Source organism: Protobothrops mucrosquamatus, unplaced genomic scaffold (genome assembly GCF_001527695.2).
Source record: "Protobothrops mucrosquamatus isolate PMUCROS unplaced genomic scaffold, P.Mucros_1.0 scaffold960, whole genome shotgun sequence".
Lineage (NCBI taxonomy): Eukaryota > Metazoa > Chordata > Lepidosauria > Squamata > Viperidae > Protobothrops > Protobothrops mucrosquamatus.
In genome coordinates this window covers 725,856-749,366 of record NW_015387204.1, presented here as the reverse complement: position 1 = coordinate 749,366, position 23,511 = coordinate 725,856, and the positions used below count along the sequence as shown (strand labels likewise).

General features: G+C 38.4%; 1 protein-coding gene across 1 annotated transcript; it reads left to right on the top strand.

The window, feature by feature from the left end:
• The first annotated feature begins 231 nt into the window (after positions 1-231).
• MOCS1 (molybdenum cofactor synthesis 1) lies at positions 232-23,511 on the top strand. Its single transcript, XM_015819633.2, has 9 exons — positions 232-399; positions 2,083-2,247; positions 9,479-9,540; positions 10,081-10,192; positions 10,710-10,822; positions 14,217-14,327; positions 17,389-17,509; positions 18,427-18,474; positions 22,363-23,511. The coding sequence occupies exons 1-9, from the start codon at positions 243-245 to the stop codon at positions 23,235-23,237; spliced, it is 1,764 nt and encodes a 587-aa protein (XP_015675119.2). The 5' UTR covers positions 232-242; the 3' UTR covers positions 23,238-23,511.

Sequence of the window (23,511 nt, the reverse complement as noted above, 5' to 3'; positions counted from 1 at the left end):
CTCAAGATCCCCAGGAGCCAGTTTCTTCCTGGGATTATAGCATATAAGATGGCTATCTATAGGATAGTGTGATGTGTAGGTATTTTTTTTTCATTCATTCACTCTTTGTGGGTTTTTTTACAGATCATGGGAGAAAAGGGGAAAGCAAAATATTGTAACCTTATTTGGAAATAGTTTGCTTCTTATATTGGGAAACAAGCATGTCTTAAAACTCTTGACTGCATGTTTCAGGTCAGTATTGTATGCCAGAGGAAGGAGTTCAGCTAACTCCCAAATCCGAATTGTTGAGCACCCAGGAAATCATCTCTCTTGCCAAGCTCTTTGTGAAGGAAGGTGTGGACAAGATCCGTTTGACCGGAGGAGAGCCTCTTATCCGGCCTGATGTGGTGGACATCATAGGTATACTTGTTATAGATACTGTATGTCACAATGCTGGCCTGTACTTTGAAAATTCAAGCAGATCTGTAAGTTTACTCTGCTGTACAAAAATACTAGAGAGCCAATATCAATGTGTATCTTGTGATCCATATATATACCTGTGGGTAAGACAAGACTTTTAGGTGACAAAATACACCTAAAAAAATCAGATTCTGATTATCCATGGATGGGCTTATCCGTCAATAGCAGTAGCACTTAGACTTATATACCACTCCATAATGCTTTATTTGCACTCTCTGAATGTTTTACTATGTCAGCATTTTGCCCCCAACAATCTTGGTACTCATTTTATCGACCTCAGAAAGATGGAAGGCTGAGACAAGCTTGAGCTGGTCAGAATCAAACTCCTGGCTGTGGGCACATTAGCCTGCATATCGCATTCTAACCAATGCACCCTCACAACTATTATATACCATAAAGAGTTCTGGTATATACTGCAGATAGGCAGACCCTCTCATTTTTAACCAAAACACCATTAAAAATGCAAGTCATATGATGGACTACAGCAGGGGTGTCAACCTCAATTTCATTGAGGGCCGCATCAGCATTGCAATTGCCCTCGGGGGGCCTGGAGGGTGTGGCCAGGGTGGGTGTGGCCTACTGGGTGGGAGTGGATGGAGTGGGTGTGGCCTACTGGGTGGGCATGGTTTCGGCATGCAGCGGGGCGCTCTCCTCACAGCGCCAAGAGGTTGAGCCGAGCAATGCAAAGATCGCTAACTTTGCACCTTGCTGCTAGCTGAAACTGGGCAGGCTGGGGACTAGGCAGTATTGCACTTCTCATCAGATTCGCGCCACCAGCTCAGCTCTTGGCGCTGTGAGGAGAGCGCCCGGCTGCCTGCTGAAACCGGGCAGGATGGGAGCTGGGCAGCATGCACCCAGGGGGTGGGGCCGACGCGGCAGGGGCTGGTTCCTCACTGTTTCCAGATGGCCTTGTGGAGCTAAGACTGAATGCATTTCAGCATAGATGGCCACCACAAAATTATACTTCGCAGGCCGCATCCAGCCCCCGGGCTTTGTGTTTGACATGTGTGGACTACAGTGAAAAGGTAATTTCCTGGAAAGGAGGAAGCACATTCCAAATACAAGAGATAATACAGCCAGGAGCTGGATGGAAGGAAGAAGAGATTTAAGATAGACATTCCCTGGAATCTTCCATGATATTTCTGTAACTTTCTACTTCAGTATAGTGGTATAGCTGTAAACAGGCAAGATTCTGTCAATCTAGTGTAAATAAATAAATAAATCAACTGTGGCTGGATTGTTCTATGTTGTTCTTGGTCTGGGTCCGATAGGGTTGGGTGCCACATTTTTCATGGTGTTTTGATAAAAAAAATTTGAGGGTTGGCTTATCCTCAGATGGGTTTATATGTGAATATGTACAGTATATTGATATTTTTATCTTGATTAAGAGTGATGGTGCCAACTAAGGAGTTTTTTAACTAAAAATTTGCAGATCACCAAATTTAGAGAAATAGATATAGATTTCCATAAACAAATTTAGGAAGCCCCAAATGTGATGCTCAAAATCCTATATTATTATATATAAATTACAGGATGAAAGTGTCATCATGTTATTTTTTTTTCTCTTCCTGTTGTTCAGTTTAATATAGTTGCTAATCTTTTGTCACCCCTGTATTTTCTCAGCTCAGCTACGCAAATTAGAAGGGTTGAAAACCATCTCTGTCACAACCAATGGGATCAATTTAGCCAGACTGTTACCCCGGCTAAAAGAGGCTGGCCTAGATGCTATTAATATCAGCTTGGACACCCTGGTGCCAGCTAAATTCGAATTCATTGTCCGTCGAAAAGGTATTTTGAAATCTTCTACAATAATATGTTTAATATTTTTATTATTCTGCCCTGTATGGAACTTACCATATGATAGGGAATAAAGAGCTCAGAACTAATCAGAGAGCATGTATTCTCAATACTTAAGTGATCATTTGATCTCAAATTTCAAGATTTTTTTTAATTACTGCTCAGCATGTTGAGATGAATATATATCACTCTTTACTGTATGGCATCATCTGTAATTATTTAATATATTGGTATGTAAAAAAATTAATAAGCAATGCAAGACTTTTGATTTGTTTCTGAAAAGATATTTCAAGAAAAGGTATACAAGAGCATGACCACAGAATCTACCTGCAAGTATATACCAGAACCTATCTGCAGAACTTATCTGTAACAACTACATTTTTTCCCATTTTCAGCTGCTTGTGGAATATACACATTTACAGTAGTGGCCAAAATTGTGGAAACCTTTTGGGAAAAGTGTACAGTAGAAATGCCACCTTTGGTTAAGTTTTCACCAATTTTTCTTCTAATTTCTTTATAACTGTAGCCTTGTTCACTTAATAATACTATTTTACATCACTTTCTGGGCAACCAGTCAACTCTTTGCACTATTACTTTAATTTTATTACGTTTTACAAGCTCACTAAATGAAAGGAAAAAAAAACACCCAACCAACTTGATAGTGATCACATAACACACTGACAAATGTCCTCCTCTCAGCTTCAATACATGACATCAATAACTGAATCCTACTGTGATCTGATTGGCTCATTGCCAAAACAAGATGACACCTGATTGGCTCTCTAAACACTCATGCTCATTGGCTACAATCAGATGAAGGAAAGCTACCTGATATCAACCTAAGCAAGTTGTGCTTCCTTTTTTCTGGTTATTTGGCTATATCTTTTCATAGGATACAGTACAGATAATTGAACAAACTATGTTGCATTACCTTCTTGATTAAAATATCTTTCCATTGATATATAATTTTATGGTACTACTCCAAAACAAAGTGGTGTTATTAGCCATCAAACCTCAAAAAATACACTTTCCCCAAAAGGTTTCCACAGTTATGTCCCCTACTGTATTTCTGAGCAGCACTGTATAGAACACAGCTTCTCAAAGGCCCTGGTTTCCTGATCGCCTAAAAAATAAATGAATTTGCAAAATATCCTCCATGAATAATTTTGGGGGGATTAGATTGGACAAAAATGTAAGTGACATTTTTAATATGTACATTTTAATCTATATAAAAAAATAAAACAGCAATAGAACCTTAAAACATTTTAAAATAAAACAATTTCATTGGATATACACTCAAAATATAAAACATTTAATGGGAAGAAAGAGTTTACTTTTGCATAATTCCTGAAATCTGAATTTTATCTTCAAGTCAGGACTCTTGTATTTTGTTCTGTATTTATTTTTGGTCATTATTTGTTCTTTATAGCAACAACTGCAGAAAGCCATAACTTAACATGAACGGGATGTTTCAAATTGAACCACTGTTTTCAAAACCTTCTTGGTTAAGTCATAGTAATACATTTTGCACACTAATCCAAATTTCAGAAAGTCATTGTGAGGAATCTTTTTTTTTCAAAGAAGCATCAGAAGAAGTATCAGCAAATGTATTCCTAGCTATATTGGTTTAGCACTCATTAAAATAACAAGTATTAATACTGAACTGCATTAACATATATGCTTCTATAGACATCCCAAGAAGCACAGATATACCACTACAGTGCTATGTTGGTAGAGAGCCAGAAATATTTCTGAGAGAAATTTAACCCAACTATTCTGTTATATGATCAAAAAAGTGTCAAAAAAGTATCTTTATGAACAAAAGTTAATCACAAAGTTTAACTTTTGTTAAACCGCTCTCCATTACAATGGAGAGTCAGTTTGGTGTAACGGTTGAGGCATCAGGAGACCATGAATTCTAGTTCCATTTTAGGCATGAAGTCAGCTGGGTGATCTTGGGCCAGTCATTCACTCTCAACCCTAGGAAGCAGGCAATGTCAAACAAATTCTGAAAATCTTGCCCTGAAAACTACAGGAACCTTTCCAGTCAGTTGTTAGGAGCCAAAATTCACTCAGAGGGGCATACACTGAAGTAGTAGACATAATTCAGGTGAATTATTAGAAAACAAATTAATACAAATTATATCAACTATTAATGATTATGACCAATGTTGAACTGTAACCTTCTTTAAAAGGCAAATGAGTTTACTTTTTGTTGTGTAATAATAGTGCTGAAAGTTTTGGCTTAGCGTAGTAAACTATAATTAAAAATTTGGCAGTGCTGTCTAAAACAGATTAGAAATCTAGAGCTCCTCAGAAAATAGAGGATTCACACTTCCATAATTTCTGACGGTTGGTCATGCTAGATAAGATTAATAAGGAACATCAAGAACTGTTTCAAAGTTTAGGCCAGATTCAGCAATAACCCATTACTGTTACTGGCTATTCTTTTCCCGGGCTCTTGCCCTTTTTTTACAGTAGTTCTGTCTGGTCTAAACAGTGTGCTTGAATTTTCCATTTCAACCCTTACAGTCTACAGGTGTGACTCCACTGCACCAGTGAAAGTATTTAAATTTAAAACGTTATTATATGATATCTCAATAGTGCAGTGAGCTCTTGCTGAAATTGCAGTAGCTTGAGAATTGTTCTCAACTTGGAACTAAATTTTCATAATTGAGTATCAGGTAGGGTTTTATTATTACATTAAGATTAAATCATATGTCTCAGTTGGTTTTAAATTCTAATTTAGAAATAGTTATTGTAGATACTACTTAAAAATGCGTGCGGAAAAGCCATATATTTAGATATTAAGACCATTTACTTGGGCCAATGAGTTATTTAAGGCAGTTACATTATTCTTGAAAATACATTATACCATTTTGAAATCTTTCCTCAGCCACATAAATGAATTTCAGCTGGCAGTGAAATAAATTCAGGTAGATTCTGATTTTGTGGAACTTTGTGTTTCACTTCTTGTTAATGTAGGTGTACATTTTAGGAACACAAATTGCTTTGTTTTGGGGATGATGCTAGGTCAGTAAACCATAAAAAACCTCTCCTACAAATACACAGTTACAGTTTCACTTCTTTAATTTTAAGAATGAGCAAATTTGATCAACTCCATAAGATCATCAGAATTTCAATGCATTGGAATAATCTATACTGATACAGTTTTATAGAAAAAGAGTCCCAAAATAGCTTTACTATCACCACTGTTCCCAGAAAATGGGTATTTTCCTTCAGAATATCAAGGAACACTTATATTTAATTAATGTTTAAATATATTATTTGTGGCAACATCTACTCCAACAGAACCAGGTTTATAATGAAGAGTTTCAATATTTCTGTTATGCTTGTTAATCTAGCAGCCAGAGCTACAACTCATCTGAATGATGCTTGCTTGTGGCAGCTGGATCAAATCTTGACTTTGAGATCTCCTCTCTGTTGGAACTCTTCTTCCTGGAAATACTAACTACTGTTCCATGTAGATAATTTATGAGAAACTTGGCTGGCATATTTGGCATATTTCAAGGGGCCCTGGAGTATTTATTCCAAAGAAAGTATATTTTATACTTTCTTTGGAATAATATGATTGGTTGCTTCACTTTCCCTTTACGGCTAATCACATATGTTACAGCAGCCATTCTGCCAGGTGAAGAACAGAACTGACATGGGTAAGGAACAGTTCAGATTTTCAAAACAGGTATTAGTGCATCTAGTAAAATAAAGATATCCATACATAAGGCATTTAAAGATTAAACTGAACTGTTGGTGGTGGTTGTGATTACAGGGTGGGATAACTTCATAATTTGTAAATGTTTCCATTAAAAGCAACCGAGAAATTGATATGTAAAATGCAACACTATATGTAAATTGGTATCTTAAGACACAAATTGCCTTGGGAGATTGATCAGAAACTAGAGATTTCAGCAGCTTCAATGTGCCATGAGATCATGCACAGAGATTTCTCATGGTAAATAAGAAAAAAAAATGAAAAGAATTGCTACTCTTAGGAAAGAAACATGGTTTTCTCATTTATACATTCCTAATTTCTTACATCCCATATCATTATGAGACACTGATGTTACAAATATACAGGTCCCTCTCCCCTCCACGCCTTTACATTTATTTTTTAATGTAAAACTGATAAAAGTAAAAGAAAAAAGTTAAATTCTTTCAGTTCCCAATGACTTCACCCATAGCATTTTCTCAGCACCATTAAGGAACCTTTTGATATTGCCTGCTAGTTTGTTTGTTTGTACTGGTGTTGTGTTGTATGGTATTGTATGGTATGGTAAAATTTTCACTTTCCAAGTTATTTCCCATCAAATCATGGTTCAGGGCCTTGAAGAAATTTAAACAGTGGGAAAGGTCACCAGCTACTTCACTTTAGAAGTTGTGTCCAGTGAGAAAGAACCCAGAGCTGTGGACTGCAATATTTTCACAGCATGTAGTGACAGGGAAAGCTCCTCCTCCTCCTCCTCCTCCTTCTATGGAAGAAAGCATGCTGTCCCTACTAACAACAACGGCAAACCATCTGTCTCACTGAACAGTAATCAGATTCAGTTACGCTTATATAACATGCTGGAAAATGCCTCCGCTCCCACTTTTGTAAGAGTACAAATGGTGCTGCCGAAGTGTGGGAATGGAGATGAGTCTGGAATAATTAGTTGTGAATTAATATGCATAATGTGTACAGCGTATGTGAAAGATAATTAACTGAGAGTTATGTTCCGTTTCCAAGTACAAGTTTCAAATGTTTTCAAGTGTTGCGTGTTTCTCTTTGTGAAAGCATCCTCTTTGCTTTTTACTAACAAACTTAGTGGTGATGATAGGAGACAGCATAGAGACAAGATAAATATTGCTTAACAGAATCAATTAAATGGACTCCAAAATTGAAAGCACACATTTGAAACCATGTTAATTTGTTTGGAATGGCTGTAATCTGTTCATTGCAGGGGAAATGCCCATATGGAACCACTAGATGGTGATACAGTGTCAGTTAAAACTAATGGAGGCATAGTAGGGAAAAACAGCCAATAAAAGTGACTTTAATCAGCTCAAGATGTTTGCACATTTCCCTCTGTGTTACATTTAATTGTTTCTAAATATGGATTGTGCTACATAGAGGAATCTCTGAATACACAGAGAAATCTTACCCTTGTGTGCTTGCACATTTAAATATTAAAATATTTTTGATCATATATCAAATTTTAGAAAACTTTATTGCAGAGAGATAAAGTTTGAATGAATCCAGCAGGATCATCTCCAATTCCACCACAGTGCAGTCAGTTCGTAGTGATGCCTGGGGATGTGTAACTAATGTTTCAGACTATTCATTGTTGCTAGTCAAGGAATTAGATCTGCTCCTATAAAATGAGAAGGTATTAAGTAGGTTGACTCCAAACTATTAATATTGTTTTAGCAGGCCCAGTGCTCACCCAACAAAGTAATGATCATGATCTTAAAAATAGAATTAAATAAATTAATTAAAACAAAAACAAATCCATTAGCGGTGACTTCCAGAATGGTATAGCTCTAAAATTTATGTATCCCATCCTTATTTATTTACTTCTCAAATTTGTATGCCACCGAAGACCCAAAGACACAAGGAAAGTTTATTTATTGCCAAGGCTTCTGGACCACTTCGGTCATAACCAACTTGTAAGTAGCAAATACTCCACTTTTGTAACAAAGCTTAACACAACATACAAAAGCATTAATAACCAACTTCCTAATGCATGACTGAAATGTTCACCTGTATGTGCAGGTGTCATTTCCATCTGAATCCCTATAGGCTTTCTGGATAACATTCCTGAATTCCAAAAAAAATTGCAGCCACTCTGCCCTTAAGGTGAATTCTGTTCCATAGGAAAAGGGAGGACCAGAGAGGGCCTGGGTTCAAGCCTGCTGAGGGTGACTTTTTCTCAGGGTAGGCAGTTAGATCAGTGGTTCTCAACCTGTGGGTCGGGACTCCATTTGGGGTCGATCGACCATTTCACGGGGGTCACCAAGCAAGGCTGTCCGCCATTTTTTTTGTCCGCCATTTTTTTCCCCTTTTCCGGCGGGTGCCTTACCTCCCTTGGGCTGGGCCAGCTGGTGGTCGGCCTGCTCCGTCTCTGCCGCTTGCCAGCTACGCCTCGGCCAGTGCAGGGGGCGGAACCGCGCATGCGCGGCGCTCCCGGGCAGGGAAAGTCCTCGACTTACGACCGGTTTAGTCCTCGACTTACGACCGGTTGGGGTCGCGGCATTAAAATGGTTGAGAACCACTGAGTTAGATGGACAGATACCGCTTGGGGCAGGAAAACCTAAAACAGGCAGGTTTAATGTTTCCTGTGTGTTGCTGCTATAGAAACATCACATTGGGTTTCTTATCTCAGCAATTTTTTTATAGCTACTCAGTCCTTTATAGGTGCTTGATGCATTTATCCTTAAAAAAAAATATTGATGCTTCTTTTGGGCCAGTGTTTCCTTAATTGCTTGATATTCCTAAAGTTGCATGGAAGTTCTTTTCTTTTTGATTTCCTTCCATGCCTTTCTGCAAGCAGGACTGATTCCTGAATATAGTAACTCTAGTGTTTTCATTGTATGCTGTGTTCCCCGAAGTCATGTTTAGTCTGCAAGCTTATTTTATTAGAGTAAACCTTTGCAACTGAAGTCAGAGGTTTTCAGAGTAGCAGAGTAAAGAAATAACAAACACGTTTTGACATCAAACAATTATGGTAGTCCATGTTATTTAATTCTCATGACTGCCCATCCCACTCCTCTTCTTTCGTGGAATAACAATGTATTTTTCTTTTCCAAATATTTGGGATTACATAAAGTACTTTATATTCCTTTTGAATAAACATCTCTTATGTCAACACGATTGGAGAGATGGTGAAAATTTGTGAAAAGTCTTGATTTCTCTCTACATTTGAAAACACACTCAACATAATGTTACGTATGTCTAAAGCCCATTGTGACTACTCCATATAAAAATATTTAGACTTGTTACTTAAACAAATCTGTTACTATATTTCATTTGTTCTATATAGCAAGGTAAGCTCTTACTTAAATGTGTCTGATAGAGTCATGAATAAATCTTTAAAAGAATGCAAGAATAAATGTATACATTTATTATAAATTTTATAAATTTATACATTAATATTGCATTCAGTTTATGTGTTTTATAAAAAGTTTTGCTCAACTTTTTCTAAATAATTACATTTTGGTATTTTAGGATTCCACAAGGTAATGGAAGGAATACACAAAGCTCTTGATCTTGGCTATAATCCTGTTAAGGTGAGAATATTCTCTATTAATAATCTTGAACTACATAGTATTCATCCTGTTACACAAAAATATAAACTCCAGGCTGTGGATAGAGTTTGCCTGCAATACTGCATTCTAATCACTCCGCCACCACTGTGCAAATGTAGTTTTGGCATACTCATGTCACATCTCATATGTTATTTTTAAGTATTTATTATTTAAATAAATGCAGTGCTATTGCTTATTTGTTTCTTATCCCAGACTAAAAATGGTAAAGACTAGAAGCCTAAAGGTTCTGCTGATTAGGAGTTATGGGAAATGACCTGCTGCCCAAGGCAATTGGAGATCCTCAAGTTGGGAAGGCTGGTGTAGTGTCTTAATCCTAATAATTAGTTTTGGTAATAATTTCCCAATACACTTTTTTTTAAAAAAAATATCCTATAAAGGAAACATAGGGAATAATTGTTCAGTAATAGAAAGCGCATTATCTAGATTGTGCCAATTATCTATTGTGCCTATGAACTGACTTTGGATCATTTCTTGGGACCATTCACTCACTTTTTCTTTTAGGTGAACTGTGTGGTTATGAGAGGACTCAACGAAGATGAGCTGCTGGATTTTGTTTCTTTTACAGAAAAGCAGCCCCTGGATGTCCGCTTTATAGAATACATGCCTTTTGATGGTGAGTTCTTGAGATTACACTTGGCTTCAAAGTCTAAAGTAAATGGAGTGGGCAGATTCCTATTCCTGCAAAAGATGGTGATGGAATGTCAGCTTAGAAGTGCCTTCAGCCTCCATGGCCTATAGAGGAATCTCTTTGGAAAGGGACAATGCCAAAGTATTGGCATTACTGGTATTTTTTATTATTGATGTTGAATGTCTCTGACCTTACAGTTTCATGGCAGCAAAACACAACTAATGTATTCCAGATATTCCTACATTTATACCTTAGGTTTTACTAATTTACTATTATTATTACACTAGGAATTGCACTGGGATGGGTTTTTCAGAGACTTCTGCTCCACCCACTTCAGCCACTGTTTTTTTATTACCTACCAATGCATCTCAACCATTGTCTGGTCACATAGTATCCCGGATGACAACGTGCTATAGTTAAAAACATGTCTTTTGTATTATAAACTCCCACAGTCAATATCAGCCTTATTTGATCAGTAACGTTTCTTTCCTTCTTACTCTAGGCAACAAGTGGAACTTCAAGAAAATGGTGAGCTACAAGGAAATGCTGGATACAATTAAACAAAAATGGCCGGACTTGAAAAAGTTGCCCTGTGAAGCTTCTAGCACTGCCAAGGTGAATATTAGTATAATCAAAGGGTCAGTAATTAGAGTTTTTTGGTCCACTACTTCAGTGCTAGTTGATTAGCTATCAGGGAAGGAGAGAGATGATGCAGATTCTATTGTCCTGCTAGAGCTTTCTTAGGTATTTTGACAATTATGCTATTGGTGATATTGGCTCAAAACTGTGCCTATTTATTATTAATTTTTTAAACTTATATGCCACCCATCTCACCTAAATGTGACTCTAGAGTGCTTACCACAAAATAAAAACAATATAAAACATTAAAATATTAAGATAATAATAAATATTTACATTAATATTAAAAAAGATAGCTAAGGGAGGGAGCAAGTTAAAACAAGGTGGTGGCATTATCATCTGGCAGTCCATTAACCACCTCCACCAGTATGACATGCCCCCATTGGGGTCCCAGGTGAATTGGCAAAGCCAGGTTTTAAGAACCTGCAGAAAACCAAGAGGGTTGGTACAGATCTTACCTTGAGGCGAGATGGCCAGAGCCACAGCAGAAAAGGCTCTTCTCCTAGGCCCCACCAGGCAGAATTCCTTGACCAACAGGGTCCACAGCATGCACACACACACACGGGTCCTCAGCATGCACCTTGAATTGGACTCTAGGGTGGCAACCAGTGCAACTTGCCTAACAGCAGTGTTATATGGGTCACCCTAGGGGCCCCAAGAATTATCTGTGTGGCTGCATTCCTTGACAGCGCAGCTTCCAAATATTCTTCAAGAGTAGCCCCATGTAGAGAGTGTTGCAGTAGTTCAGAGATGAGATGTGTGTGTGTGTGTGTGTGTGTGTGTGTGTGTGTGTGTGTGAGAGAGAGAGAGAGAGAGAGAGAGAGAGAGAGAGAGAGAGAGAGAGAGGGAACCAAACTTATTCTGACTAGAAAAAATGCTTTGTAAGCTGTAGTTATTTAAGTATTGCCTCAGTTTTCAGAGTAAATTTATTACCATTACCTTCATAATTGTCCCATGATAAGTTTCTGGTATTACCTACTACACATAAAGTATTCTGTGTTTGCTTTTATGTAAACTATACATGAGGTATTATGTCTGGGAATTTTGGTCATTTTACAGTTATATCCATGACAACTGCTGTTGTGTTTATAATATAAATGTGCTCCATAATATATGTGATTTGTACATGATTTGCATAATGTTTCTAACAGAGAAGTATGCACCACATAAGAATTTTAAAATAGCCTTCATCTAAACACATATCATTAAAATGTTGTCATGGATTTTTCCATCTAGCATGTAAGATCTTTTTAGAAATAAGTTTAACAGGAAATTGGTAAGAAGATAACACTCCTTATAACGCTAGTGTCTGCTCTTTATCATAAAGATAATATATATCCCTACATATTGAAGGAATAATATAATCCCAGATTCAGTAATTGATTTCCAGTATAGTATTGCTACATGAATACTTCTGGTGATTTTTAACCTCATGGTAACATTTCATTCTGTAAAAGCATTTACAGAATTTCTTGTCAGTGTCCTACACTTTCCCCATAATCTATCTACTTCACAGTTATTAGGAGTGTACAAAATTAGTTGAATTTGTACTGTACTTAATTAGAAAGGTGCCGCTTTCAAGGGTAACACAGCTATTTTGAGTGTAAAATGGGTTGAGCTAAGATACTTCTATAAAACTCAGAATTAGCCCATGTCATTAATCTCTGATTGACTTAGGCATGCTGGGATTACCCTTGGATGCCACAGGTGAATACAGCAATTTGATTAGTCCACCCTATAAGGTTTCAGGGGGAGATTGAGGTCTTTCTTGAGTATCTGATGAGTGGCTTGATAGAGCCATTGGTCACTTCCTGAAACGGATAACCGTGAAAGGAGTTGGATTGGATTGCTCACGTGTGGCTTCTTACTGTGAGTCAATCCCAGGGAATTCTTTGGTTCTCTGAGAAGACGAAATGCCAGAAGAGATACTAAAAATGCCATTAGAAAGGAGACAAAGAATGAATCCAACTGAACATGAATAAAAATATATATTAGAGATTGCATCGTGGTGATAAAGTTGGCACTTGTATTTCAACTGTAGACAACTGTTCAGAGAATTTCTTTTAAGGTGACTTGTTTCTAGCTAGGTAGAGAGGAAGCTACAGGGTAATCTGGAGAGCTGCATCTGGTGGATAAAGCTGCACAGAATTGCTTGGGACTGTCCTAGAGGTGTTCAGTTCCTATTGAATTGACAAAAGCAAGGTCTTGTAGAGTTACCTGGAATGCTTTTGAGCCAGTAACTGCTGAGGATCCTCAAATCCACTAAACCAATTGCCTATTCATTGGGGGTCACTCCTGGCTGGTTAAAATCACTTGGTGGATACTGTATAGTTGGATCTACGCAATAATATTTGTTTTGCTGAAGAGGGGGTGGTACAGCTTGCCTTGAAGGAAGTGATGCTTCACCCCCTCCTTAAGAAGCCTTTGCTGAAGTGGATAGGCTTGGACAATTTTCATCTACTCTCTAACTTTCACTTCTTGGGGAAGATTATTGAAAAAGTGGTCATGTTGTAGCTTTCGAGAGCAAGCTGGAAATGGATAATCTGGAAAATAGAAGTTATCTAGAACCTTTTATGCTTGGTTTTATAATATTGAGATAGTATGATTCATACTTCTCTCTAATTTCTGACAGAGCTGGGACATGAATAGTGCAGCTATCATGATTCTCTTTGATATCTCAGCATTTTCAAAAGTACTGTCAACCATGATATTCTTTAGGGCCATCTATAGGGATTTGGAGTGGTAGATACAGTGTTCTAGTAGGTTATCCTTCTTTTTTGTGTGTAGTTGAATCCAGTCTGCCTATCCTATATATTCCAGCATATTTGGTGTGTTCTGGGTCCCACTGACTAAATAGTGTCATCTGATGGGATTTGAAAGTGGGCCTTTTTAAATCTAGCACCGCCTTCTAGAATTATATCCCCTGAGAAATTTGCTTATTTGACCTTATTCAGGTGAACCCTTAAAATCTGACTCTTTCCCCAGGATTTGAGCTAGAGTGGAGGGCAGATGTCTTATAGTGATAATTAGTTTTATCAGAATTGGGGTTATTTTTCTGGACATCTGCTTTTTGTATTGTTTGCAGTTTATTGTTTTAAATGGATACTATATGTTTTCCAGAGTCATGGTGGAGTCAGGCAGCCTATAAATCTAATTAATGCATTTAATAAATACATTTCACATTGGAGACAGCTGCTTTGTGCTTGAAGCAGGGTGTTTTGAATTTGAAAAAGTTTGAATTCAAAACATTTTGCACATCCCTAACTTCTTTCACAAACTAGAAGAAATTTTAGGAATGAAGTAGAAATGTTTTGATTATTATTTTTTCTTTTTTCCCCCCAATTTTTCTCTCACATTTTGCTTTTAACAGGCATATAAGGTACCACATTTTCAGGGGCAAGTCAGCTTCATCACTTCCATGTCTGAGCATTTCTGTGGATCCTGCAATCGTCTAAGGATCACAGCTGATGGGAATTTGAAGGTAGTCTTATTGCTTTGTCTGTTGGACCATGGAACCAATTATTTAGGGAAATGGTATCATTTACTGGATGTTTTCAAGCAAAGGCTAACACCAATCTGTCTGGAATGCTTTAATTTGGACTCCTATGTTAAGGGGGTACAACTTGGTGAATGATTACGATCAAGATAAATATGATTATTTATTTGATGTAGACAGAGCTCATAAAATGGGCACTGCATTCAGAACAGGTTTAAACACTCTTAGATAAATATTCTCTAAACAGAAGTAATAAATTATATAACAATTCCTGTTCAGTTTATTACATGAAGCAAAAAGTATTTTTGCTATTCCTGAATTTTCTTTTCTTTTCTAATACAGTATATTCAAATATGAAAACTAATGGGAAGTAAATATATTATATAAATATAATCTTTTATTTGAAATTGTCTTGTAAGTGGCAATTGGCAACCACTATTAAATCCGACATGTGGGGTACAGACCAAGTAGTGAGATGGGAAGAGACGCAAGGAGAGAATGATCAATTTTCCTGTCACGTTGAAAGTTGTTATTTGTAATTAGTTCAGACTTGGTACTTAAAAGTTCCAATTCCCACAATTGGTGACAGCAAGCATTGCATTAATATCTGTTGACACTAAGTTAGAGCAAGTTCATTAGCTGAAATGACAGAGCTGGATTTTAATGTCCTTGAAATATTCAAGTCAGTACTTTGAGTCATGCTAGGAGAAGCTTAAATTAAAGCACCAGCAGGTGGCAACACTTAGCTGATCTTTGCTGATCTCAAAAGGACTAAGGCAACATGGGATATAGTAGTTGGACTGAAGACCACTAGGAAACCTTGGTGCTGTAGGTTGTACTAAGACATTTACAACAACAAAACAACAATAACAACAACAAAAACAGGTAACAGCAGCAAACCATTTCTGTTTTATTGCCAAGAAAACCACAATAATGTGTTGATATAGTTGTAAGGAGTCAAGAACATTCAGAAGCTACAGCTGCTACAGAGTGCAGCAGTGCAGACAGTTCTTGGGGCCCCAAGAATGGCCTTTGTAACACCATTCCTCCACAAGCTGCATTGGCAGTGGGTCTGCTTCTGGATGCAATTTAAGTTGTTGGTAATCACCTTTTAAGCCCTTCATGGCATGGGGTCCAGGCTACTTGAGGGACCATCTCATCTCACTGGGATTGGCCTGCCCTACCCATGCCAGCAGAGAAGGCAGGCTATAGGCCTCATCAGTTTGATTATTCCAGCTGGCAGGATCTAGGGGAAGGGCCTTCTCTGACATTGCACTTGCCCTCTCTCAGCCCTTGGAAGGAGGCAATGACAAACCGCTTCTGAAAACCTTTCCAAGAAAACTGCAAGGATGTGTCCAGGTAGTCTTTGAAAATGGGACACAATTGAACAGAGGGGAAAAAAATAACATTAAATTAGCTTCAGATCGCAGCATTTAAACATGTTGCCTTCCCAAACCCTGCTCACCGTTTAAATTGTTGTACTGTAATATTCAACATGCTGGTGGAACATGATGAAGATTGGGAAAGATTTACAATTACCCAAGCCAGATTATGTGGAATGATATTCTTACATTTAAAGAAGGTATGGGATGGAGAGAGGTTTCCTCCACAGCAGATGCAATTATCAGGTGCATCTCAGTTGCAAAGAACTGGAAAATATAACCTGATTGGAATTTGGGAAATCATTCTGTAGCCTATATACATACAACCTCTGTCCTAGAGGCTGCAAAGCCTGAGTCCTTCCAAAGGAAGGGGCACTTTTTAATTCAACAGTAAATATTAAATGCCTACTTAAGTGCATTTAATTTATGTTAAAATAAATCTAGCTCTTGTCCTGGCTCCATCCACTTAATTGTCCAGATCACACTCCATTTTTTAGATGGCAACTGCTGGGATATCAACCAAAATCCAAGTGCACTCCTCAACCCAGAGAAAATCAGTACCTTTGATAGAATGTTAGGTGCAAGTCAAACATTTTAAATTCAAAATGTCCTGACTCCTGAATGTCATTCTGACACTAAACCTTCTAACTGCAATTGGAGGTTGGAATGGTCTGTTTCAAAGTTTGACCTCAAAATGTTTGCATTGCAGTAGAACATGCTATCACTTCCAAAGCAAATATTGCATAGGAGATATGCCCAACTTGAGAATGTTGCATGTTAGCATCCAGCCTGTACTGACTTCTAAGTCCTCATACTTGGAAGAACTTCATAAAATTGAATAAGCAAGCCTACATTAGTGCACACCTTTGTTGGGTTCCTGCAGTTCTCAGAGATGATCTTGGGACTGCTGTCCTACTATAATGGTGTATGAGAATGAACATGGGAGACGGGAAGAGACACAGCCAGGGAATGGTTAGAGAAGAGCAGCTTGACCCATAAAAGAAATGTGGGTAGCTAAACATCTCAGAAGGGATTCTCCCTAGATTTTGGGGCGCTAAAGATGATGGGGGAGAAATGTACTTTCAGACTTATAAAATTCTGTCAATGTAATCTTGCCATAAAGTAGACCTAGTTCATCTGGATGTACTTCTTCTCTTGACTACCTTGCAAACTGACACTTGTTATTATTGCTGATAGTCTGGAATGGAAGACTTACCTAAAATTGGCTTCTTGGCTCTAGTGAGAAGTACTGTTTTATGGCTGCTTTCCATCTTCAGATAGTGTAGGGCAGGGGTCTTCAAACTCGGCCCTTTTATGACTCATGGACTTCAAGTCCCAGAATTCCTCAGCCAGCATGGCCTGGCTGTGGAATTCTGGGAGTTGAAGTCCATGAGTCATAAAAGGGCCGAGTTTGAAGACCCCTGGTGTAGGGATTGCCTGCTTGCCTTTTCAAGATAAGGATGTTGCCAGCTGGCGTTTTGAACAGTCATTGCCATTGCAAAACTGATCTATTGTGGGAGCAAGCAACGTTTTCTTTTGAAAGATAATCTGGAACTAAAATGTTTTGAAGATTTAATGAACTTTTCTCTATTGCTACGCCCACATAACCTGATGCAGAATGGGTCTATGTCATCCTCTCAGCTCACCTTCTATTCTTGTTTCAGGTCTGCCTTTTTGGAAATTCAGAAGTGTCCTTACGGGATCACTTACGAGGTAATGCCTCTGAAGAAAAGTTGATCCAGATCATTGGGGCAGCTGTTGACAGAAAAAAGAAACAACATGCAGGTATGCCATTTCGTGGAGGGTTTTTTTTTCTCTCCAAGATGCTTAGCCAGAGCTGGACTATTAAGAGTAAGCACAATACGGCGCAAAAGTCTTAAAGTGAAATCAAAAGTTATGATTTAAGGATTTATAAAATGCTTCCAAATCAAAATTGATCAAGACTACAACATATCAGCTCTTGAATTTAAAACAGATTATTCTAATCTTGCTGGCAAGAGTTCCAGGACTGTTCCATTTCATCCAAAAAAAGAGTTCCAGGCTCAAAATAGCATTATTTTGATCTCAAAATAGAGATCAAAAACTGAGACACTCGTTAGTAACAGAAAATCTGTTTTGTTCTTGAAACATTTTAAATTAAAAAGAATTTGCACACTACAATAGTTCTGCTGTACTTTATGCTGACAGGAATTAGGAAGTATTGATTTCCATTTCTTGCAGTCTTCTCATGTTGTCCAAATATATTACCCTGTTTGTTCAGAGTTCACTTTAGGCGTGTGTATGGGACAGAAGGGAGGAAAGGAATGGCAAACACTCCTGCCAACTGTGACATGATGTTACTGCATTCCTAGGCTGTCTAAAAAAATCTAAATAAAGTTTTGCCCCTATCCACTGAAACATTTCCTGACATTGTTTCATAGCGTATAAGTCCTTTGATTAAGGATCATAATTGGTATTTTATTTTGGGGGTAAGTCCTTCAAATTATGTCGTACGCTGCTGTTTTTCATTTCTCATGTGAATTGTTTTCATAGTCTGGTTTTGCTTTCTCTGTTTCCCCATTCAAGAGATGATTGCTTAATTCTTAGAATGCCAACATCCATACCATCACCAACATTTTTACTTTGTATTTTTTGCATTATTTACATTGATATAAAATCTGGGAGTATTAATAATTTTTGCATGTTCATTATTTTCTTCTCAGGTATGTTCAACATTTCCCAAATGAAGAACAGGCCAATGATCCTCATTGGTGGGTGACCAATCAGTACGTAAGAAGTACTTAAATTATGCAAAATGGTCCAGAAACTGTAAACAGAGGCTAAACATTTTCTAAAGAAGAAATAGAAATATGCACACATTTTCTTTTTTAAAAGCATTATTTGGGGCATCACTTTTGGGGCATGCACATCAAACTAATGCTGGGTGTGCATTTTGCTAATGCAGCAGTGTGGAAGTTTCTGAGCCTCCATTCTCCAGGCTGTAAGTGAGAATTTATTATGTAGCTGTTCCTCGGGGCTCCATACTTAAACCCACTTTAAGATCTGGTATATTGCTAGAATTAGAAGGATGGGATATAGATAATTTGGGAAATGGGAACAATTAACTACTAGCGTTTCCACAGCATGGGAGAACCATGTGGTAAACCATACATTTGGAGGTTTGCCTGTAATTGAATAAGACATATGTGGGGGAGAGCAAAGGAAGCTGGATGTAAAGACAGGCTCCTTCCAGCTGGTTTTGGAATGGGAAGTTGGCTGCCTAACACAGCTTTGTATCTGGGACTTAAATTATATCTGGTAAGGCCATGCATTCTGCACCTCGGGAAAAGCGACCACTGACTTTCTTTCTGCAAATAGCATAGTTTTTGCGACTGGGGTAGAACCAACTTTGTTATGATTTACAGACTAGTGCAGGAATATACAGAGCAACTCAGGCAGCTTCCCAATTTAATTTGAAATGGATTACAAAGTTCCATGAAGGCAGCTCCTGTGTGAATCAATAGGAAATGAATAGAAGGTCCCAAGTCCAAAAGAGGACTGTAGTGAACGCTATGGAAAGAATAAATTGTCCTATTCTCCCTCTCTTATTTTTCTTGAATGCTTCAGCAGGTTTCTTTTTCTTAAAATACACTTTAATCTAGTGTGGAAGGCTTGATGAATTGTACAAAAGGACTTCTGTAAAACAAGATACCAGTGCAAAATTATTGTAAAAGCTAACTGAAAACTGAACATAGTCTGAAACTCTGTATTGACTTACTCTAGTTGCCATGTGCTGTCTTCCTTTGCTTTCATGAAGTCATAAGCACGTAGTCTGTTTATGGGAACAGTCTCTCCTACCAATCTTGGTGTGGATCTTCTCTGCTTCTCATACACCATACAATACCCTTAGATTTATATACTGCTTCACTGCTTTACAGCCCTCTCTAATCAGCATATTGTCTCCAACAATCTGGGTCCTCATTTTACTGACCTCAGAAGGATGGAAGGCTGAGTTAACCCATGCTATGAATGTTTTTTCAGTACAGTTTTCTCTCTAGTTATATAATAGTTGAAAAGCAAAGCATAGGGACCCATTTAACAATGGTGTGCTGTTGGGATTACAACATTGCAATTTTCACTTAAAGGCCGTGTTGGCCAGGAATTTGGGGAAAAGGAATCCCAACATTTTGGAAGAATGCCCAGTTTTCTGTAACCTAAAGTTTACTCCCAGATTTGCAAAGATAGACAGACTTTTACGTAATGTGTTACAAAATGTCTGTGGCAGGTATCAAATGTCTCTGTGGTCTCTAATGGAAGAGGTGGGGAACCTTGTGTGTGCAAAAAGAAGCGGATAGAAAGGGAATGTTTCATAAATTGACTTCAGCAGTCAGAAATGCTATGCAGGAATTCTGTGTTGCTCTTCAAATTACCCCTCTATGAATGCAACTGAAAACTACACAGGATCTTAGAGATCAGTAGAGTCAATTAAAAACATATTCTGATATAAAGTAATAGGGATGAATAACCTCAGAACAACCTGACATCTATAAAACTTCAAAATTAAATATATTTTTGAATTAAATTAAAATGATTAAAATCTGACAAGCTTTCCAAATCTCATGATAACTCATGTTCTCATTTGAAAACATGGGAGATGAGATTACTCAAACATGAAAATCAGCGAGAGAGAGAGGAAGAGATCAAGACCCAGTCTTACCCCCACACACACACACACACTGCACAGCAATAATGTGATTTTATACAACAACTGTCATAATGATTGTTAACTCCCTATTGTATAAGGATCAGAAAATTCGGTTCTAAGCAGATACTGAAATATAAGAACTTTTTCCTATTATACATCTCTTCTTCTCTCCACCCATTAATATCACTTGTATGAATTTTTCTTAGAAGATTTGAACGTGTACATGGATGATTTGTATGTACTGGTGCACTCTCACTTCTAACATTAACGTTGCCTAATTAAGAACTAAAATAGGAATTAAAGTTGTAGCTTTCAAGATTAATTTAGGGTTTGTTCATTTCAATTGATGTTAGGACTGTGAGAGGAAGAAGTCCCCAAAGTTTGCATGGGACTTGTTGCCCAGTCCCTCTGGAACAGCTAGCTACATACATTCGCAGTGTAGAGATAATGATGAGAAAGTAGACTTGCTGAATTCTAATCTAAGAATATAATATTCTCAGATGGGCACCACATTGTTGAGCTAGGCAGGGAGAAAAAGTGACATGCATGGCACATACTTGATAGGCTGCAATAATTTCAGTGATGATCTTAGCTATCTTTGATCAGGGTAGGCCAGTGATGGCGAACCTTTTAGAGACTGAGTGCCCAAACTGCAATCCAAAACCCACTTATGCATCGTCGAGTGCCGGGTGGGTGTGGCCCATTGGCTGACTGTGGCCAATTGGGTGGGCGTGGCCAATTGGGTGGGCGTGGCTGCAGTGGTAATGGCAGACTGGGTGGGACTAAAAAGTTCAATCAATCAATTCCAACTTTGCAAGATCTTTTTTTCCCCGCGAGAAGTTGAAATTGACTAATTGAACCTTTTTTTTTTTTTTGCACATGGCAGCAGAGGCCTAAAGCGAAAAGGTTTTATAAAACCCAGCTGAAGGCCTAGGACTGGGGCGACAGCGTGCATGCCCACAGAGAGGGCTCTGAGTGCCGCCTCTGGCACCCGTGCCATAGGTTCACCACCACTCCCTTAGGCTAATATGTCCCCGCTTAGTTCCAGCAATTGAAAGTTGTAAGAAAGACTCTTGCATCCCAAAAAGGAAACTAGAGCCATGAACAGATGAGAGATAGACAGACCATGCTTATGCTTCTGGGGGAGAAAGGCATTCTGCTGCATCACAAACAAGCCTTGACACCCTTAAGAAATCCTCTGAAAAATACGGTGGATGGGTGCATTGAGCAGCATTATTTCTTTCTTAGTGTCTTAGCTATTGGAAATAAAATAGAATTGCTATCCTCCCCACCCCAGAAAAATTCTCATTGGAAAACAAAAGAGAGAGATACATATTATTAAAGAGAGATTTGGCTACTTCATCACATCTACTTTCCTTTTTCCTCTCTTGTATCTAAAAAGCGTGCTTTCCATTATGTTTAATAGTCGCCTTTTAACTTGGTCCTTGGCACTAGGCTCTAGCGTGGCCATAGCCAAGGGATTAATGAATGAGGGCTGATTCCCAGTAGACTTGGAATTGAAACTGACCCAGATAAAGATAACACAGATCAAGGAAGGAATACGAGCTCTTGGCAGCACCATGCCAAGCGTGACATCGTTTTGTTAATATGGCCAACTTGGCCTTTCATTTTCCTTGGGTTATTCCCATGTTGTGTATACAAATTGCATTTGAAGTACCCAACATTTTTCAAATACAGATTGTCATGTAACATGGGGAGTTGTCATTCAAAAATCAGTGCCAAGTCCTTTGAGTTGTGGGCAGCTACTTTCGGACAACCGATAAGAATCCTGGAAAATTTAAGAAAAGATTCCTTGTTCAGAAGGGTATTTTTTAGAAGGTTTATTTTTCTCTCTGTGTTTTATAGGAGTTTGTAGAACTCTGTGTAAAATCAACAGTGGTTTTTCTCTTCTAGCAAGCTAAACATCTGAACTTTTGTTATTTTTTTCCCCCAGAGGCTACATCAAGGTCATTTCCACTGCTCCAAGATGCCCTGCAGGACCAAGCAAATTTCAATGAGTGGGGCCTTATCCAAGGCCACTGCCTGACTCTGAAAGAAAGTTTATCCAAACATATGGGGAAAAAGTTTAAAACAAATATGTTTACAGGACACCATGCCTTGCCAGGATCTTTCTCGGCACGACAGCTTGCATCAAGGATTCCACAGGCTCAGCTCAGTAGCAATTGCTTTCTTCAGAAGACTTTGAGTTGCAGCTTGAATGAAAAGTGCCTTTGGACAGGGACTCCTCTCTCCAAACAGACTTCCCATGTGACTAGAGACATTAGTTCCAGGATGGTAAGCCAAAAAGAGAAGGGTTGGAGATCTCTTTCAAGTGCCAAATGTCTGGGTGCCTCTGATTGTTTAACCCACGTTAACCGAGAAGGTCGGGTATCAATGGTAGATGTTGGAGGAAAGCCAGACTCAGAAAGAATTGCAGTGGCTCATGCTGTGGTCCATCTGGGTGCAAAAGTATTTAACTTGGTGCAGCAGAACCAAATTAAAAAAGGCGATGTGCTGACAGTGGCCCAGATAGCTGGAATCCAGGGAGCCAAGCTAACAAGCCAGCTCATTCCACTGTGCCATAATGTCCCACTGAGTCTGGTTGAGGTTACTCTGAGTCTGGATGCAGAAAAACATACCGTAGCCATTCAGGCTCTGTGCCGCACCCACGGAAAAACTGGGGTGGAGATGGAAGCTTTGATGGCTGCCAGTCTTGCTGCTTTGACCGTGTATGATATGTGCAAAGCAGTGAGTCATGACATAGTCATTGAAGAAGTAAAACTCCTCAGCAAGCAAGGAGGCCAGAGGGGTGACTTTAAGCGAGACTGATTAAAGGTTTATTATTCAAGAGATCAACATACCTTATCCTCGGAGTACACTTTTAGCAGCAGCATCTCCAATATTAGTAACCAAAATTCTGATCATTAAGCTTACTAAATCATAACCTGTGGTTTCTCTTGTTTTGGCTAATAACATAGGCTTTGGTCTACTCATTTGCCTGTCGTCTTCCATGTATCGACTGACCTTTTTGCCTGTAAGATCTAAGCTCTCCCACTGCTTTGGTTTGCAGTAGTTCTAAAAGTACACATTTTTAGCCCTTTAT